General features: G+C 32.5%; 3 protein-coding genes across 3 annotated transcripts; 1 reads left to right on the plus strand and 2 right to left on the minus strand.

The window, feature by feature from the left end:
- Positions 1-581: 581 nt before the first annotated feature.
- Positions 582-2,833, plus strand: LOC127076572 (uncharacterized). Its single transcript, XM_051018255.1, has 4 exons — positions 582-940; positions 1,041-1,256; positions 2,138-2,293; positions 2,444-2,833. Exons 1-4 carry the CDS (start codon positions 932-934, stop codon positions 2,495-2,497), a joined length of 435 nt encoding a protein of 144 aa, XP_050874212.1. The 5' UTR covers positions 582-931; the 3' UTR covers positions 2,498-2,833.
- Positions 2,834-3,691: 858 nt separating this feature from the next.
- On the minus strand, positions 3,692-4,144 carry LOC127138165 (uncharacterized). The gene has a single exon (XM_051064558.1). It carries the CDS (start codon positions 4,142-4,144, stop codon positions 3,692-3,694), a length of 453 nt encoding a protein of 150 aa, XP_050920515.1.
- Positions 4,145-10,058: 5,914 nt separating this feature from the next.
- On the minus strand, positions 10,059-15,162 carry LOC127076573 (fimbrin-2). The gene is made up of 14 exons (XM_051018256.1): positions 14,896-15,162; positions 14,554-14,724; positions 13,066-13,307; positions 12,809-12,980; positions 12,689-12,727; positions 12,531-12,599; positions 12,336-12,452; positions 12,027-12,238; positions 11,759-11,914; positions 11,371-11,570; positions 11,113-11,270; positions 10,905-11,001; positions 10,570-10,661; positions 10,059-10,475 (listed from the first exon to the last, which is right to left on the minus strand). Exons 1-14 carry the CDS (start codon positions 14,980-14,982, stop codon positions 10,290-10,292), a joined length of 1,998 nt encoding a protein of 665 aa, XP_050874213.1. The 5' UTR covers positions 14,983-15,162; the 3' UTR covers positions 10,059-10,289.
- Positions 15,163-16,648: the final 1,486 nt, after the last annotated feature.

Below are 16,648 nucleotides of genomic sequence, written 5' to 3' on the forward strand. Positions count from 1 at the left end.
GGTTCTAAGGTTTTATAACCTTCTTTTTGTTTAATTCTTTTATAGAGCAGATGTCCGAGGATTTAGGTGTCCGTCTTATCTAACATTCCTTGAATGCTTGATTGGGCTTTAATCTGATACGACGCTAGGGCCTGACCACTTTATGATCTCAATGTTCTAAGTAGTTCTTTAGGTACAATAATCTCAACAATATTAGATGACACATATAAAGATCTAACAATCCCTTTTGATATTAAGATCTTGTGCACTTGTGCGGATAACACGATACTTAAACATAGAATTGAAAGAAACAAAATATATGTTGGACAACAACCCTTGACCATAGTAGATAATATAGTCGAAATCCAACAATCCTTTATATTTCGAAGGTACTAAGCAATTGTGTGAATAATGAGATACTTTAACTTCAGGTTTCAGGTATTAGGTCTTAGTTGAGATCGAAGTATACCTAATGCTTTAAAATTTTGAATAAAAATATGATATTCTCTAAACGCTTCAATAAATAAATAAATAAATAAATAATAGAAATAAACTTAGATTTAAATAAAGATGAATTAGAAAGCTAGTAATTGGAAATAATGTGAAATTTGAAAAAGAGAACATACATTCTCCGCACCCCTATCTATGTACTTTCCTTTTCACCCTACTCTCTATCCCTAATCTTACCTCTTTGTTCCTCTGTCTCCTACTCTGTTACTTCGTTTTCTTCTTTCATCTCTTTTTACTATTTACACCTTATTTCCCTTTTCATCCTCTCCATACCGTTTCATTTTCAACCCTTTACACCCTCTCTCATCCTTTTCTTTCCACCTCACACGCTTACATTCTTTCTCTCCTCTATAATATTGCTCCCAACCACCTCAAACACACAGAAACAAACCCTCTCCTACATTCTTTCACTCAACATCTTGTTTCATTTTCAACCACACAAATGGATCAAGTGAGTCTTTCACTCTTTATGTTACATACACTTATCTTACCTTAACTTCATGTTCTAATCATGTTTTTTGTTTGTTTTGTGGGGGGTGTAAATATAATAGGAATATCACTTTAAGAGGAACCATGTGCCAGCATTTGGAAGCTGGGATTGGAATGATAATCTTCCATTCACACAGTGCTTTGAAACAGCAAGACAAGGTGGTTTTCTTCACTATAGTTACAACTCTGAAACTGAAGATCAAGATCTCTATGTTGCTGGTGATTTGTATGATAATCATGTTGTTACTCCTGCTATGATTGTTGTTCCTCGTAGAAGGGTATGTTACCTAACATCTCTACTTCTTCTTGTTTCTCTGTTTTGCTTTACTTTTTTTTCTTATTTATTTATATTTCTCTAATTTGTAATAAATATATTTATATAAATATTAACTAATTTTCTTTACCAAGTACTCCTATAAATTTATAAAATTAAACTACAATTTTTTAATTAATTTATTATCACATTTTTTAATATTATAGGATATATAAAGTTATATTCAAGGTATTTATTGTATATTTCAAAAAAATTATTTAAAAGATTATGTAGTTAATGGATCTATTTTATAGATAAATACATTTAAAATAACTTTTGAATATATTTTTATTTAATTTTAAATTTTGTATTTAAAATTATTTTATAATACTAATTAAGAGTTTATTTTTAATAAATGTATTTGAAGAAAAAAAACTTATATTAGACATATTTTTTAAATGAATCTTTATATTTAGGAGATAATTTTAAATGAATCTTTATATTTAGGAGATATGTAGGAGAAGTACTAGAAAGTTACTGTTGATTGCATCATAGTACTAGTTATTATAGGTTTTTTAGATAGTGAGTGGAGAAAAAGAGAGCAACATAGCTTTTTTAATGAAAAATAATGAATCTGTCTAAGGTAGGTCACATGACTTTATAATTGAGCCTCCCTATTTAATTGACATTAATGATTCACGCCTTGGCGTGACAAATTATTAAAGCAAGAGCTTTCTGACATGTTTGTTTATTGACTTAATACTAATCTAACTTTAGCCTTTATCACCTATGTTAATGGGTCACCAAAAATACAAACAATATGTAGTGTACACATTAATTAGACTTATGTAACTTCAAATGTCACTTTTTATAAACAAAATTATTAATTTGTTTTTAACATTATAGGAAAAGCTACGTTCCCAAAATGAAAAAGATGCAAAAAAGCAAAATTGGGTGAACAATGTCATGAATGAGCCACCAATGTCAAGAGCAACACCAAAACCAGTTGATGAAGATTTGTACAAAATTTCACCAGATCTTCTTTATGTCAAAACTACCAAGGTACTACTTTTTCTTTTAAAATTCACTTTATTACTTTGCTTTTATTAATGTATATTCAATTATTCATACTTTTGCTCTTTTCTTCTTTACCAAAAGTTTTATTTTTTATAAAAACTTCCTTTTCTTATGTGACTTTTATTTTTATTGCAGAAAAGAGGGTTGTGTTTCTTTCCGAGTTGCTTGTTTCCAACTTGCATTGCATGAGACAAGAAAATTTTGAGAGTTAATGTATATACAAGTGATTAAATGGAGACATTGTTGGGTATTGATTAGTAGATAGATATTCTCTTGGATGATATTTATTTGAAATTATAATATTTAAGGACCAAGAAGATTATCATATTATAGTTTATTTTTTCAACCTAAAGGGTTTGTTTTTTTATTTTATTTTAATATTTAGTGTTTGATGTGTTTTGGGGTATCATTGCTTCGACTTTGAACTTTGTTTTTAAAAGCTCTGTTACCAGAAATTAAAGAGAGAGAAAAAAGTCAAAAGTAAATCTATAACAATTTATTATTATTATTATTATTATTTATGCATTTTTCTCTTAAAATTTTCTTAAATTTTTTAATATAATGTGACAATCACAAATTAACACATAATTAAAACACAAGGGTAATGAAAATATAAAAATCACAAAATAACATTAATAATTCAGGGGTATTTCATATATATATATATATATATATAATATATATATATATATATATATATATATATATATTATATATATATGTATATATATATATATGTATATATATATATGTATATGTATATGTATATGTATATATATGTATATGTATATGTATATGTATGATAGTTTAAAAATATTTTCAGATTTAGAGATGCATTTTCGGACGCCTTTCAATCATATATATAAGAGATCAATTTCGAGTCACATCTTAGGGGTGTAGCTTGATTTTTTAAATTCTGGAGATGCATCTGTAACCTGTCTGTGGATGCATCTCCGTAGCATATTAAAGTAGAAATAGAAGCAAGCAGAAAATTAAAGAGTTGTATTTTGACAAAATAATATTATCATTTATAACATAAAATCACCATTACATACGTGATATTAACATTAAATCAAATATTAAATTTCAATATCCAGTTGAACGTTTCATATTGTCATCAGCTTTCAAAAATCTCTCTTGTAACACTTCTCATTCGATCAAGATAAAGATATTCGATTTACCGTCTTTAATGACACTATTATCATCAAACCTATATCTTTTCTAGTGAATGCAAAATTCATCCATTCTTAATTGGCTATCAAGTTCCACCTTCTCTGCTATAAGACAAGCACGTGGAATACCATAAGTTTTTACAATTGCAACCACGTTGTGCGCTATTGGAGCCTATATCATCAACTCGTTTTGTTTCGTGAAAAATATAATTCAATCACATTCCTTCTCTTTCGGCATGAGACGACATGGAATTGGATGACCGACTAACTTTTCACACAAGTCATGACTATGTAAGCCACACATGACATTAAATCTCCATTTCTGATTTGCCAACATATAACCACACAATTTAAAGGGACACTCACATTTTCTTGAACTAGTGTCATCTCGTTTAAAATTTCGGAGAGGAGGTCTATGTTTCCCACTTATTTCGCATGTCATTGTCGCAAATGTGCCTCTTCGATCCGAGCCATTATCGGACCTTCCGATTACCACACCAAATTCCAGTTTGAAGGCCTTTGTACGAATTTGTTGAAGCATGTGATCATGTAATGCAATCTCTTGCTCATTTTTAAATTGGTTGCCAATATCTACCTCCTTCACAACAACATCTTTGACATCTAAAGACATAACATGTTTAAAGAAAACATCGAGGTGCACCATATCTAATAAAAACAATTATAATAAACAATTCAAGAACTGCTAAAACTATAAATAGAGCTGAAAAAATGAGAACAAATAGGCCACTGAGATGCATCTATATATGAATTAATACAGAACCCAAATATGCATCTCCGGATTCAACTCACGCTTTTTCAGATTATAAACAAACTTAATGTGAGCAATAAGGTTTAAAATGAGTGGTCTTTACTTGAAATTCTAACTTTTTTGCTTATTTTGATGTGATGAAACACAAGAATGAAGATTTGGAGTAAACATGTTGATTGAGAATGAAAGGGTTTTTGGAAAGGGTTTGAAGTGAAAAAGAAGTATGGGTTTGTGATCATGCAGGTGATTGTTTTATCAAAATCACGTTTCTTTATTTCGCAAATGCATCTCCGTAAATATCTAACATGCAAAGGTGACAGACATTTCAAAATTCCGCCTCACAAAATATTCATTGGACTGCTCAAATATCATTATATTTGTTGAAAATATTCGAAGATGTATTTCAAAAATAAAATTTTATTTTACTCTGGGGTGACACTCATATGAGGCATCATAAAATGGTGTAATGGTATGCCCGATGATGCGTCTCCGGAATCTTAGGAGCATTTTAGATTTTTCATAGGGGAATTTCATTCCATATGATCGGATAGAAAATTCCCTTGTTTGAAAGATTCATAAAACAATGGTTTATTTGGGCCATGAAGAAAACCAAAGAAGTCACACTATTCTTCAAACATTCTTAAGGAGAAAAGTTATCATATTTTCTGCTTATACATATATATATATTTTTTATTATTATTATTTTTATTATTATTTTTATTATTATTATTATTATTATTATTATTATTGGAGATGATTTCACATAGAGACAAATATTCAAGGAAAAAAACAACAGACTTTGAGATTAAGAACTTTGACTAAGTTAAATATTTTTTGGAAATTGATGTCTTATACTAAAAAACGATATTTTTATTTCAGATAAAACATGTATTTGATCTTTTGTATGAAAAAAAGAAATTTAGATGCAAGTCTTCCATTTGAGCAAAATCACAAGATGAATTATGTAGAGAAAAATGAAAAATTAATAAGGTACAAGATCAATTGGTACATACTAGGTTAAGTTTGGCTTTTGTGGTTAGTCTAATGAGTCAATTCATGCATCATTCAAGAACAACACATTTATAAGCTATAGATTGAATTCTACACTATCTCAAATGTACTATGGGGGAGGATTTGTTTAAAAGAGATGAAAGGATAACTATGAAGGCATACATTGATGATTACATATATTTATATATTTAGCAAGTGATTAAAGATCTACTTCTAGCTATTATATCTTTTTGTGTGGAAATCTTGTTGCTTAGATGAGTAAGATGTAAAGTATCCCGGAATAAGTAATATAAGGTTTAAAGATATAATGTGAAGATCCCACGAAGTTGTTTGATGATAATAAATCATACATTAATATTGCATATAATTTTATTAAGCATGACATAATTAAACACATTAGGATTGACCAACCTTTCATTAAAGAGAAGTTGAATGGTGGATTGAGACTACAACCTACATTCTTTATGGATATTAGCTAACATATATATTAAAAAATAACTTATCAATTGAATGGTTCAAGCAACATACTTGTATGTATGAAATGATTGATATTCATTCATCAACTTATCAACTTGAAGAGGTGTTTTAAATAATAGATTATTATTGAAGTACAAGAGAGTGATAGATGTTTGAATAAATCTTGTATTAAAAAAACACTACAAATACTATATTATATAGAGAGAGATTACAATCAATTACATGCTATAGTCGACGTGAGAATATTTTATATAAAAATATTCTTAACACTCCCCCTCAAACTGGATCGTATATGTCATATAAGTCGAGTTTGTCACAAATGTAATACACTCGAGAACCCCTAAGGGACTTTGTAAACATATCAGTTAATTGGTCTTCGGATTTAACGAAATTTGTGGTGATTTCTTCTGATAGTACATTGTCCCTTATATAATGATAATCTATTTCTATGTGTTTGGTCCGTTCATGGAAAAATAGATTAGATGTAATGTGGACTGCTGCTTGATTATCGCATATGAGTTTTGTTTTCTGAAGTCTCCAATCCTAAGTTCTAAGAGTAAATTTTCCATCCAGGCAAGCTCTTTTGTGGTTGGTGTCATAACACGATATTCAGCTTCAGAACTAGATAATGCAACTATACTTTGTTTCTAGCTTATGATATCATATTATCTCCAATCGGAACACAATATCCAGACGTGGATCTTCTATCTGACAATGATCTGATGCAATCTGTATCGGAATAAAATGATTTTAGCATCACCCGTATATTCATATAATAGTCCTCTTCCTAGTGCATTCTTTATATATCTAAGAATTTGAATGACTGCATGCCAATGACTATCGCAAGGAGCATTCAGAAACTGACTCATAATGTTCACCGCAAATGTTATATCTGGTATGGTGACTGTAAGATAGTTGGATCTTCCCATAAGTCGTCGATATCTTCCTAGGTCTTTCAATGGATCCCCCTGAGTCAGAAGAAGTCCGGCGTTGGAATCCATATGAGTATCAATAGAACGAAAATCAAGCATACCAGTTTCACAGAGAATGTCTAAGGTATACTTGTGTTGGTTGATTACAATGTCGGATGAGGTATACTTAAGAAGTATCTGAGTGGATCCAAATATTTTGTCTGAAACTTTTTGAAAAGATGAGTTTTGAGTCCCTGGATACCCCTAGTATCATCTGCAGTGATAACAATGTCATCAAAACTGACCACAAGAAAGATGCACTTACGTAGTGATATACTTCACATTTATTCATACCAAATTGTATCAAGGCAGAGTTGGAGCGACCAAACCAAACATGTGGGGGCTGTTTTAGCTTATAAAGAGAGCGACGAAGCCGACAAACAAGTTTAGAATTGCAATGAATAGTATAACTAGGAGGCTAATCCATATAAACCCCCTCATCCAATTCTCTGTGTAAGAAAGAATTTTTAATGTCAAACTGAAGAAACGGCCAATGGTGAATAGCAACCATTGCAAGAAAGAGTCAGACTGAACTAATCTTGGCCACAAGATAAAAAGTGTCACCATAATCAAGACCAAATATCAGCGTATATCCTTTGGCTATCAAACGGGCTTTGAAATTATACATATGGCCACCTGGTCTAACTTTCACTATATAAACCCATAGACATCCCATTGTAGTTTTTTATGGAGGTAAAATAACAATGTCTCAAGTGTTATTTGAATGCAATGCAACCGTTTCTTCCATAATCTCTGGACGCAGGTTGTGATCGGTTACAACTTCACCTGTAGACTTATGAATAGACACAAGATCCAAAGCAAACATAAAAGAGACATAGTAAGTAGAGAAACATCCATAATTTGAAACACAAACATATTTAGGATTAAGATGATGAGATCGAATACCTTTCATAATTCTATTGGAAGGTCAAGTTCAGGTGACGTAACTGGAGGAGCAGTTGGAGCAGGACACAGTGCTGGTGGATTAATTCCATCTATAACCTCTGATGAACGGGATGTCCATCGCTGGTAGACCTGCAATGGAGGTGTAATAGGTGTGAGAATGACTAAAGTGATATCGCAAACATATGAAGTACCATTCTCAATGGGTGACATAGAAATAGAGAAGAATGGGGAAATTTCAAAGAATGTAACATCGAAGGAAACAATGTATCGTTGAAGTTGGGGACAAAAACAACGGTATCCTTTTTGTAGACATGAGTAGCCTTGAAAGATACATTTGAGAGCTTTGGCAAAAAGTTTGTCTTTACTTAGACAGAGGTCATGAACAAAACATGTGCAACCAAAGATGTAGAGAGGAATAAGATACAAATGATATTGCGAATTTAAGATAGAGTATGGAATTTGTTCTTGAAGGACCAATGAAGATATTCGGTTGAGAAGGTGACAAGTTGTGAGAAAAGCATCACCCCAAAATCGAGAAGGGGCATTTTGGTGAAGTAAAATAGTCAGTGCAATTTCAACTAAATGACGATTCCTCCGTTCAACGACACAATTTCGTTGTGGTGTGTGAGCACATTACGATTGATGATTAATCTCATGTGATATTAAAAAAGATTGAAACTGGGATGAAATATATTCACGAGCATTATCATTGCATAAAATTTTAATGGAAGTGTCAAACTGATTTTTAATTTCGGCATAAAATTCTTGGAATATATGGAAGACATCTGAACGATTTTTCATCGATGTCTTCCATATATCCGAATGAACTAAAGTTGACTTGACACGACTAGGACCCCAGATATCCGAATGAACTAAATCAATAGGTGATACAATACTTTTATTTACTAATTGACAATAGATGTGACGAGTATGTTTGCCTAATTGACACGACTAACACTCAAATGACGAAAACTTAGAAAAGCTAGGAACCAAAAGGCGCTTTTTATTAAGGCTATGGTGACCTAAACGTTGATGTGTAAGGCTTTGAGAAGCAGTATAAGCACATGCCACTGGAGGTGATAGATAATATAATCATTCAAACTCACTCTCTGTTCCAATTGTCCGCCCTACACATCAATCCTGAACATAAATCGAATTATCAAAAAACAACTGAATAATTAAGAGTACAAGTGAACTTTAAAAAAAATATTAGATTGAAAGGACAACCAGGAATATAGAGGACGAAATCCAAAGACAAATTTGGAAGTGAGTGTGCCTAATCAATGTCTTTGACTTTGATTTTAGAGTCATCCGTCACAGTTACGGAAGGCAAAAAATCAGAATAAGACAAGTTAGATAAAAGAAATTTATTACTAGTTATATGATCAGAGGCACTAGATTCATGGATCCAATGACCAAGGGAGGCGGATGTAGAGACAAAAGCTACAAGATTAACAGACTGAGCAGCCGGTGACAAAAGATGATGGTTGATGAGTTGCTTTGAAATGAAGGAAGCCAATGTAGTCAGCGGTCAAAACAATAGTTTATTTGACAAAAGTGATGAAATTGGAGGCGCAGTGATTTTCCATGAGAGTAGGTGGCTGAAAAGCATGCAAATAAGGTCACAGTGGTGGGGAGAACAGTGACGAACAGTGAAACAAGGGTTGTTTGAACAATAAATCGTATTTCCGTAGATCGAAAATAAAAACTGAGTGCAGATCTGGAATCAGGACGGAAAACCAAGTAAGACAGTGAAAACGGTGGCAGGGACGGTGGTCGGATGCAGTTTCATGCGCAGCAGGATAGAGGTGCGTGGGGCCCACGTGCAACAACGTTGTCGCATGTGAGCGCGTGTGACAGTGGCTGGTGACAATTTTCTAGGCGCGAGTCGGATCGGGGCAGACACTTCTATCTGCGAGGATGGTGTGCCAGAAAGCCGCCGGAATCAATGGTGGCGAAGGCAGCAACAACGGTATGGTGGTGATCGGAATGAATCATCAAAAAAATTCTTTTCAGAAGACAGTGTGTCAACCGGATAAAGCACGACGAACAGTTGAATCTTAACAAGCTCTAGATACCATATTGAAGTATAAGAGAGTGAAAGACGTTTGAATAAACTATTTGTTTAAAAAACACTACGGAGACTATATTATATATAAAGAGATTACGACTAGTTATATACTATAGTCGATGTGAAACTATTTTATATACAAATATTCTTACAATTATAAATAGCATCTAAAATTTATTCTACAACAATTAAATCTTATTCCACTAAATAGGATCGATTACATGAATTAATTTTTGCCATAATGTTCTATCCAAATTTATTCTAATCAAACAAATTAGGTATTGTATTGTAATTTCGACATTAAAATACTATAATAACTCTTTTTACACCGTATATACCAGAAATAAGTAAACAAAAGCATCAAACAAGAATCTGTGACAGAACTGATTATTGTAACTGCTAATCCAAGGCACACCACATAACTTCACATAACTTAGGTACCAAACTGAAGGAACAAACCAAAAAACAATATTTACACAGAAGTTGCTTGAACAAAATTTTCTTTGAAACCAATAAATTACACATTGACCTTTTGATCAACTATAATGATGAGTTCAAATAAAGATCATATTGATAATAAAAAAATGGTTCCCTTCTTGCATATTTACACATTTCCATTTTCATCTACAGATGAATCAGAAGCAGAGTCATCTAGTGTTGAATTCGATGTAGTCTCCAATTGACTACCACTCTCACTATCTGAAATTCCAACTGTTCTTTCTTCATGAGGGTGTTTTAGGAACCAGTACATTATACTAGCTGTTAGAGTAAGAATCATCTTTTGATTCACCTGAAATTGTATAACAAACATTATTGAAAACCAAAAAAAGATAATCTTTGTTGGAAACGACACGAGTTAATGAATATTGGTTCTTCCAAATTACCTCGGTGATGTCTTCGGGAAGAAGGAATATAGAACAACCTAGCTTTCTTGCAATACTGATGATGTAGCTGGCATTCATCTTTTTCTCTTCATCTGCATTGCAGCAACAGATTTTTGTTTATACATTTGTTATAGAAGTGCAAGAGAACAATACATTTTTAAAAAACATGCAATAATTGAATAGGTGAGACCTATGAAACACGGACACAGACACAGATACCAGGCACAATACTGAATAAATCAAACATAATCACAAGTGTCGATGTTGTGTCTGTGTCAGAGGTGTTGGTGCTACTGAGGGTGCGACGTTGAAATTATAGTTACGGGAAAATATACCCGAAGCTCCTTTTGTTACAAGTCCCCAATTTACAGCTCTAGGCTGCACAGAACTAAGAAGCTCGAGGAAAAATATTCCATCGGATAAACGTTTGTCCTGAAATTTGAAACCATGGTAGACGGTACTAGTCAAGAAATGAAAAATGCAACATAGATACAATTTCTATTCTTAAAGCTTCTTTGAATGTATTGAAAGGATTTGCAATACCTTAAAACTGTTCATACTGCTTTGACTTCCTGTGCTGCTAACTTTGCTGTTAGCCCATTCCAAAATATCAGCATCTGTTATTTCCTTCCCGCGAGCATGAAATCGCAAGTTCTTTAAAAGTTGTAGGATGTTGTAACGCATCAATTGCCACAGATAAGCTAAAGTTTGACATGTGCAACCAATGATTTAGTTGGATTAAGCTCAATAGATTAATTGATTAATTAGTACAAACGACACGTAACAAACGCGTATATCTACCTAGTATTAACTTTTTATTTCCCTGCACAATGTCATTTCCAGCAACATTTACCAATGAGAATTTAAGCTGTTTCCCTATCTTCACAACTTGGTTGCAATTCTCAACTTTCTTAAATGGCATCTTAATCGGAGGCTTGTTAGCAATCTTCCAATTCACAATCCCTGCCGATACCTTCTCAAGCGTCTCTAAAAGAATCCACCTGTAATTTTGATGTACCGTCAGTGTAAAACTTTTTACAATGTCAACTAATCATAAACCATCATCTGTATGAATTTTACGGTAGATATGATTAATGATCCATACAAAAGCTTTTAACAAAAACAATTGAAGGATAGTATGTGCTAGGGAAATAGGAAATAGGAAATATGCGAGTGAGAGATATTCAACCCGTTTCTAAGATCCTCAAAGACATTGTTGATATATGTTGAATTTCCGAGACTATTAATCCAAAGGCGAAAAGCTCTCTCTTCTCTAGAGTCTTCGGTGTCATCAGGCAAGGCTTGAAGGAGTGAAATCTGTTTTGTCTGGTCTGTAAGTCCATTCCTACAAAAGAAAAATCGAGTCCTTTATAGCTAGCATACATTTCTCAGAAACCGAAACAAAAAAAGTTGATATAAAGTACTATAATATTTCTCAAGAGGGAGATTATTTTCACCTGTGCTGGAAAATATGTGCAACAAAGGCAAGATTAAGATTCGGGGAACCTTCCACGATGTCTTTTGCGGTGAGGTATCGCTTGCATCCCATTTTATCAGAATGTTCGAGAACCAACTTTGCTCTTTCAAATGGATTTTTTACCGCCAATGTGGAGGGATTAGTGTATTCTGGTGCAAGAATATTTAGAAGATGCGCATAAGCCTCAGCATCCTGTCGTGTCGGAACCATACAAAGTTCAATAAGAAACAATTTACAAGAAACTCATTGTGAAGCATTTCTTATTGATTAATGCCTCGCAAAATGTTACCTTGACATCCGAGGAGAAGTTAGAGACTATCCTCTTGTACTCGGATTTCTTCAAATGGAAATTCATCCACCTTAACAAGATCTTTTCGGGTGGTAGATTCATCAACTCTTCCATATCCTGTTAAATCGAATATATATGAAGGCGACACGTACTAAAATTGAAAATAAGATAAGAATAACGATAGAAAGCATTTACCTTACTATCATCAAGCAACTCAAGAAGTTGAGGAGTTTTCTTTAGATTGAGGTCGGCCAATAGTTGTATCTAAATCACAAAACTCAAAACTTATTTGTAGGATTTGACAAAGCATTTGCAAATATAAACAAAATATTATACTTATAAACTTCTTTTACCTTAATAATCTGTGATATCACTCCGAGCACTAGATGGCGCTGAAACGAGAACAAAACAATCTAGTCACGAATGCGCTAAAATGAAAAATCGAAAAGAAAAAAGAATCTAATCTAACATACTCTTCCTTCAATGAAGTCTTGTGTGCCAATGTTGACTACCGTACATCCAATCGCTTTAGCAGAGTTAAGACAAAGTGTGTGATTTTCATTCCTTTCCCATGGATTGAGTAATCTTTTCGTATTGATCGCACGTTCGTCAATAGTCCCCGGAACTGCCACATTGATAAGCTTGCTACAACAACATGTAAAATTCTTTTCAAATAAAATTTCCATGAATAATAGAAATATTAAGCTTGGTGAATGAAAATGTGTAGTACCAAAGAAGAACACCGTCTTTTGCAACTTCGAAGAGCTCATTGGACGAAGGATCAATAGGAAGATATTTCTTGAGAAACTCATCTTGTGAAAGATAGTGATTTATATGTGTAACATATGATGATTTCTCCGATTCACTTATTGTGTGAAGCAATGTAGTAGTAGCTGCCTTTAAGAATGCCGAGGAATTCTTTGGACTACTTCCTGTTCTAGAATTCGCAAATGTTTGAAGTTTCAAGTAAACCTGTTATCATCGCAGCACTGGTGCATCAAAATTTGACATCTATGCAATTCTTTCACATGATGTATACTAACTTCTGGTATTTTTTTTCTTCATATTATGCGTCTATTTGAATTGACTTATTTGAACTTATTTACTGGCATAAGCACTTGTGACTTAGACTGTTTGAGAGCGCTTATGAAAACGGATTCTAGTTTATATGAAAACGTTCTGATTATGGTTTTAAATTGCAATCTGAAACCGCAATACTGCTGATGCGGTAGTCTCTGCAAACGCATCAGACAACAATTGCAGTGTGATTTAAAATCACCCTCGCGTCTAACCGCATTATGAACCATATCAAATCATTTCTCCCATGTTTTGAGAGTGCTTATGAAAACGGATTCTAGTTTATATGAAAACATTTTGATTATGGTTTTAAATTGCAGTCTGACATCGCAATTTTAACCGTAATATTGTTGATGCGGTAGTCTCTGCAAACGCGTCAGATAGCAATTGCAGCGTGATTTAAAATCACGCGTCTAACCGCATTATGAACCATATCAGATCATTTCTCCCATGTTGTGGAGAGTGCTTATGAAAGCGGATTCTAGTTTATATGAAAACGTTCTGATTATGGTTTTAAATTGTAGTCTGACACCGCAATTTTAACAGCAATATTGTTGATGTGGTAGTCTCTGCAAACGCATCAGATAGCAATTGCAGCGTGATTTAAAATCACGCGTCTAACTGCATTACAAACCGTATCAGATCATTTCTCTCATGTTTTTTCAAGTATTTTTCTCAAAACTCAAAATTTCAGAATCCAAAAACTCAATATATAATGAAAAGTCTTAACATTAAGTAATTTTCAAATGTGTATTTCAAACACCGTCCAATAAAAATTCACGCTGCAACGGCCGCAATGCGCGTCGCAAAAACTTCAATGACTGCAATCGCAACACCTACCACCGCAATTTAAAACGATAATTCTGATTGTATTTGATCATTTGTTATAGAAATAACTAATCCGCAAACACTAATATGATTAGTGTTTATGCTATAAACCCTTAACTAAGCTTATTTCCATTAGCTTTTTGGGATATGCTATAAGCACTTACTAAGCTTATTTTCATAAGTTTTTTGGGATAGCTTATGAAAACAAAAAAGAAAAATGTGATCCTAATTTACAGAAAGCAGAAAAGATCCACCACACACAAAAAAGTAGATAATTGAAGAGATGAAAACAAATCTAGATGAAAAAACTCACCTTGAGAAACAATTCAAAATCAACCTCTTCATCAGTGTTCTGATACAAATCCTTAACACAAGAACCTCTTTCTTCCTCACTCAGATTTTCTCCCACAACTTTCAATCTTGACATCTTAGAAGCTAAATCTGCAATCACAAGCTTCCCACTTTCCCTCCTCATACTCATAAACTACATCAACAAACAAACAATCATCATAAACAATGATCATCATTCATCCTGACCCAGATTTCCAATTTCAATAACAACATCAAAAATCCAATCTTTTCATACGAATAACAAAAGAAAAACAAGGGGTTCATTCAACTCAACAATTGAATATTAATAAAGATGAACACTTACATGGGTTTTTAAGCTTCTAAGTTCAACTTGTGTGAACTGATTCTGAAGAGATGGATCTGAAACAAGAATTCCCCAATGACCAGACATGTTTTATGTTTGAAAATGTAGAATGAGAAAGAAGAAGAAGAAAAATATTATTTAGAGTTTCTCTTTTGAAAAAGCTACAAGTGTGGTGGGAAGTGAAGGAGAGAGAGAGATATGGAAAAACATTATGGGACAGTTCAGAGCTGTCAGAGTTCAAAGTTTGTTCAATGAGAGTGAGAGAAATTCAAATTATTATTATTATTATTATTATAATGTCCTAAGTTTGAAGTTCATAGATTAATAGTAACATTTGACATGGGACCCACTTTTATACGTTAGAGAAATTTTTGAAATTTTTAACTTCCAAGTTTATTATGCATGATTTTGATTTTGACAATGTTGTTTGTCATCATCTTGTTCGGTTAAAGAGTTATATTTAAGGGAAGTTACTGAACCTTAGAAGTATTGTTTTTCTTTTTAGTACTAATATTTAATATACTGAAAATTATTTGGTTGAAGGGTCTTTGGTAAATTTTTTGTTTACACTTATATTTTTTTTTAAATACAATTTTTTTTATTAATTGGGCTTATCAATAGCTATTTGGGCCTGGATGTATTTTGCTAGAGGACTCTTCCTACCACCCCAAATTAAATCTGTCACCTCTCCATGCTTTTATAATGGTAGAAATTAAAAAGAGCAAAGATAGTACAATTCAAAAAAATCTGGTTCGCTTTGTAGTTTTTTTTTTTTAAATCTGCTAGTTAACTTTTATAGGCAAAAAATAAAAAACCAAAATTATCACCGCCGAATTTTTTGAAAAATCCGATAGTGTATTTGAAAAATCCAGTAAAAATTTATAGTTTTTTAAAAATTTGGTAGTGTATTTTGAAAAATCCGATAAAAACTCGTAGATTTTTGAAAAATCTGATAAAAACTTATACTATTTTGAAAAATTCGATAAAAACTCATAGATTTTTTGAAAAATCCAATAAAAACTCAATGACTTTTTGAAAAATCTCGTAAAAACTCACAGTTCTTTGAAAATTCCGGTAGTGTATTTGAAAAATCTGATAAAAACTCATGATTTTGAAAAATTCGATAGTGTATTTGAAAAATCTAATAATTCAAATTCGATAAGTTTTTAAAAATCAAGTAAAAACTCATAGATCCCCCAAAAATTCGATAAAAACTCGTGAAATTCTTCAAAAATCCATTAAAATTTCAAAAAAAATCAAAATTCCGGAAAAACACACCATTTTTCAAAAACATAAAAACTCATAAGCAGTGTATGGTAAAAGCATATGGGGTGTGGGGGGTGCAAAGTACAATTTGGTTCAATATATGGTGTTTTCAACTATATAACTCTTCATCAAGGAGGTCCCTAACTCAAGTTACCATTGTCTCCAAGGATTTATATGTTAGGAGTTTAAACCTACAATGACTAGGAATCCAACGGTCTTCTCACACCTTAATATTGTTACCCTTCCCTATAATCCAACAAGTTTCTTTATGATGATTCATCTACTTTGGTGCATACTTCTCCAAAGGTAACTAAGATTGTTTCCTAGATTAACTTTGAGAAAATTGGTCTTGGTGTAGTACTTAGATTTTATAATTCTAGCCACTAGAGAATTAGGGTTGAGGATAATTCTCCAACCTTGTTTAGCCAACATGGCCTTATTAAAGTCTCTAAGCTTTCTGAAGACTTGTCCTCCTTTTGATTTTGAA

The sequence above is a fragment of the Lathyrus oleraceus genome, chromosome 4, assembly GCF_024323335.1.
Source record: "Lathyrus oleraceus cultivar Zhongwan6 chromosome 4, CAAS_Psat_ZW6_1.0, whole genome shotgun sequence".
NCBI lineage: Eukaryota > Viridiplantae > Streptophyta > Magnoliopsida > Fabales > Fabaceae > Lathyrus > Lathyrus oleraceus.

Bases quoted from the DNA above. Each gene is read 5' to 3' on its own strand.
- LOC127076573 (XM_051018256.1), bottom strand. From the start codon at position 14,982: ATGTCTGGTCATTGGGGAATTCTTGTTTCAGATCCATCTCTTCAGAAT. The intron at 12,981-13,065 runs GTACTACACATT...ATGTTGTTGTAG, and splicing joins AAAGACGGTGTTCTTCTTTG to CAAGCTTATCAATGTGGCAG. The intron at 12,453-12,530 runs GTAAATGCTTTC...TCGATTTAACAG, and splicing joins AGTTGCTTGATGATAGTAAG to GATATGGAAGAGTTGATGAA.
- LOC127138165 (XM_051064558.1), bottom strand. From the start codon at position 4,144: ATGGTGCACCTCGATGTTTTCTTTAAACATGTTATGTCTTTAGATGTC.
- LOC127076572 (XM_051018255.1), top strand. The intron at 1,257-2,137 runs GTATGTTACCTA...TTAACATTATAG, and splicing joins TTGTTGTTCCTCGTAGAAGG to GAAAAGCTACGTTCCCAAAA. The intron at 2,294-2,443 runs GTACTACTTTTT...TTTTTATTGCAG, and splicing joins TTTATGTCAAAACTACCAAG to AAAAGAGGGTTGTGTTTCTT.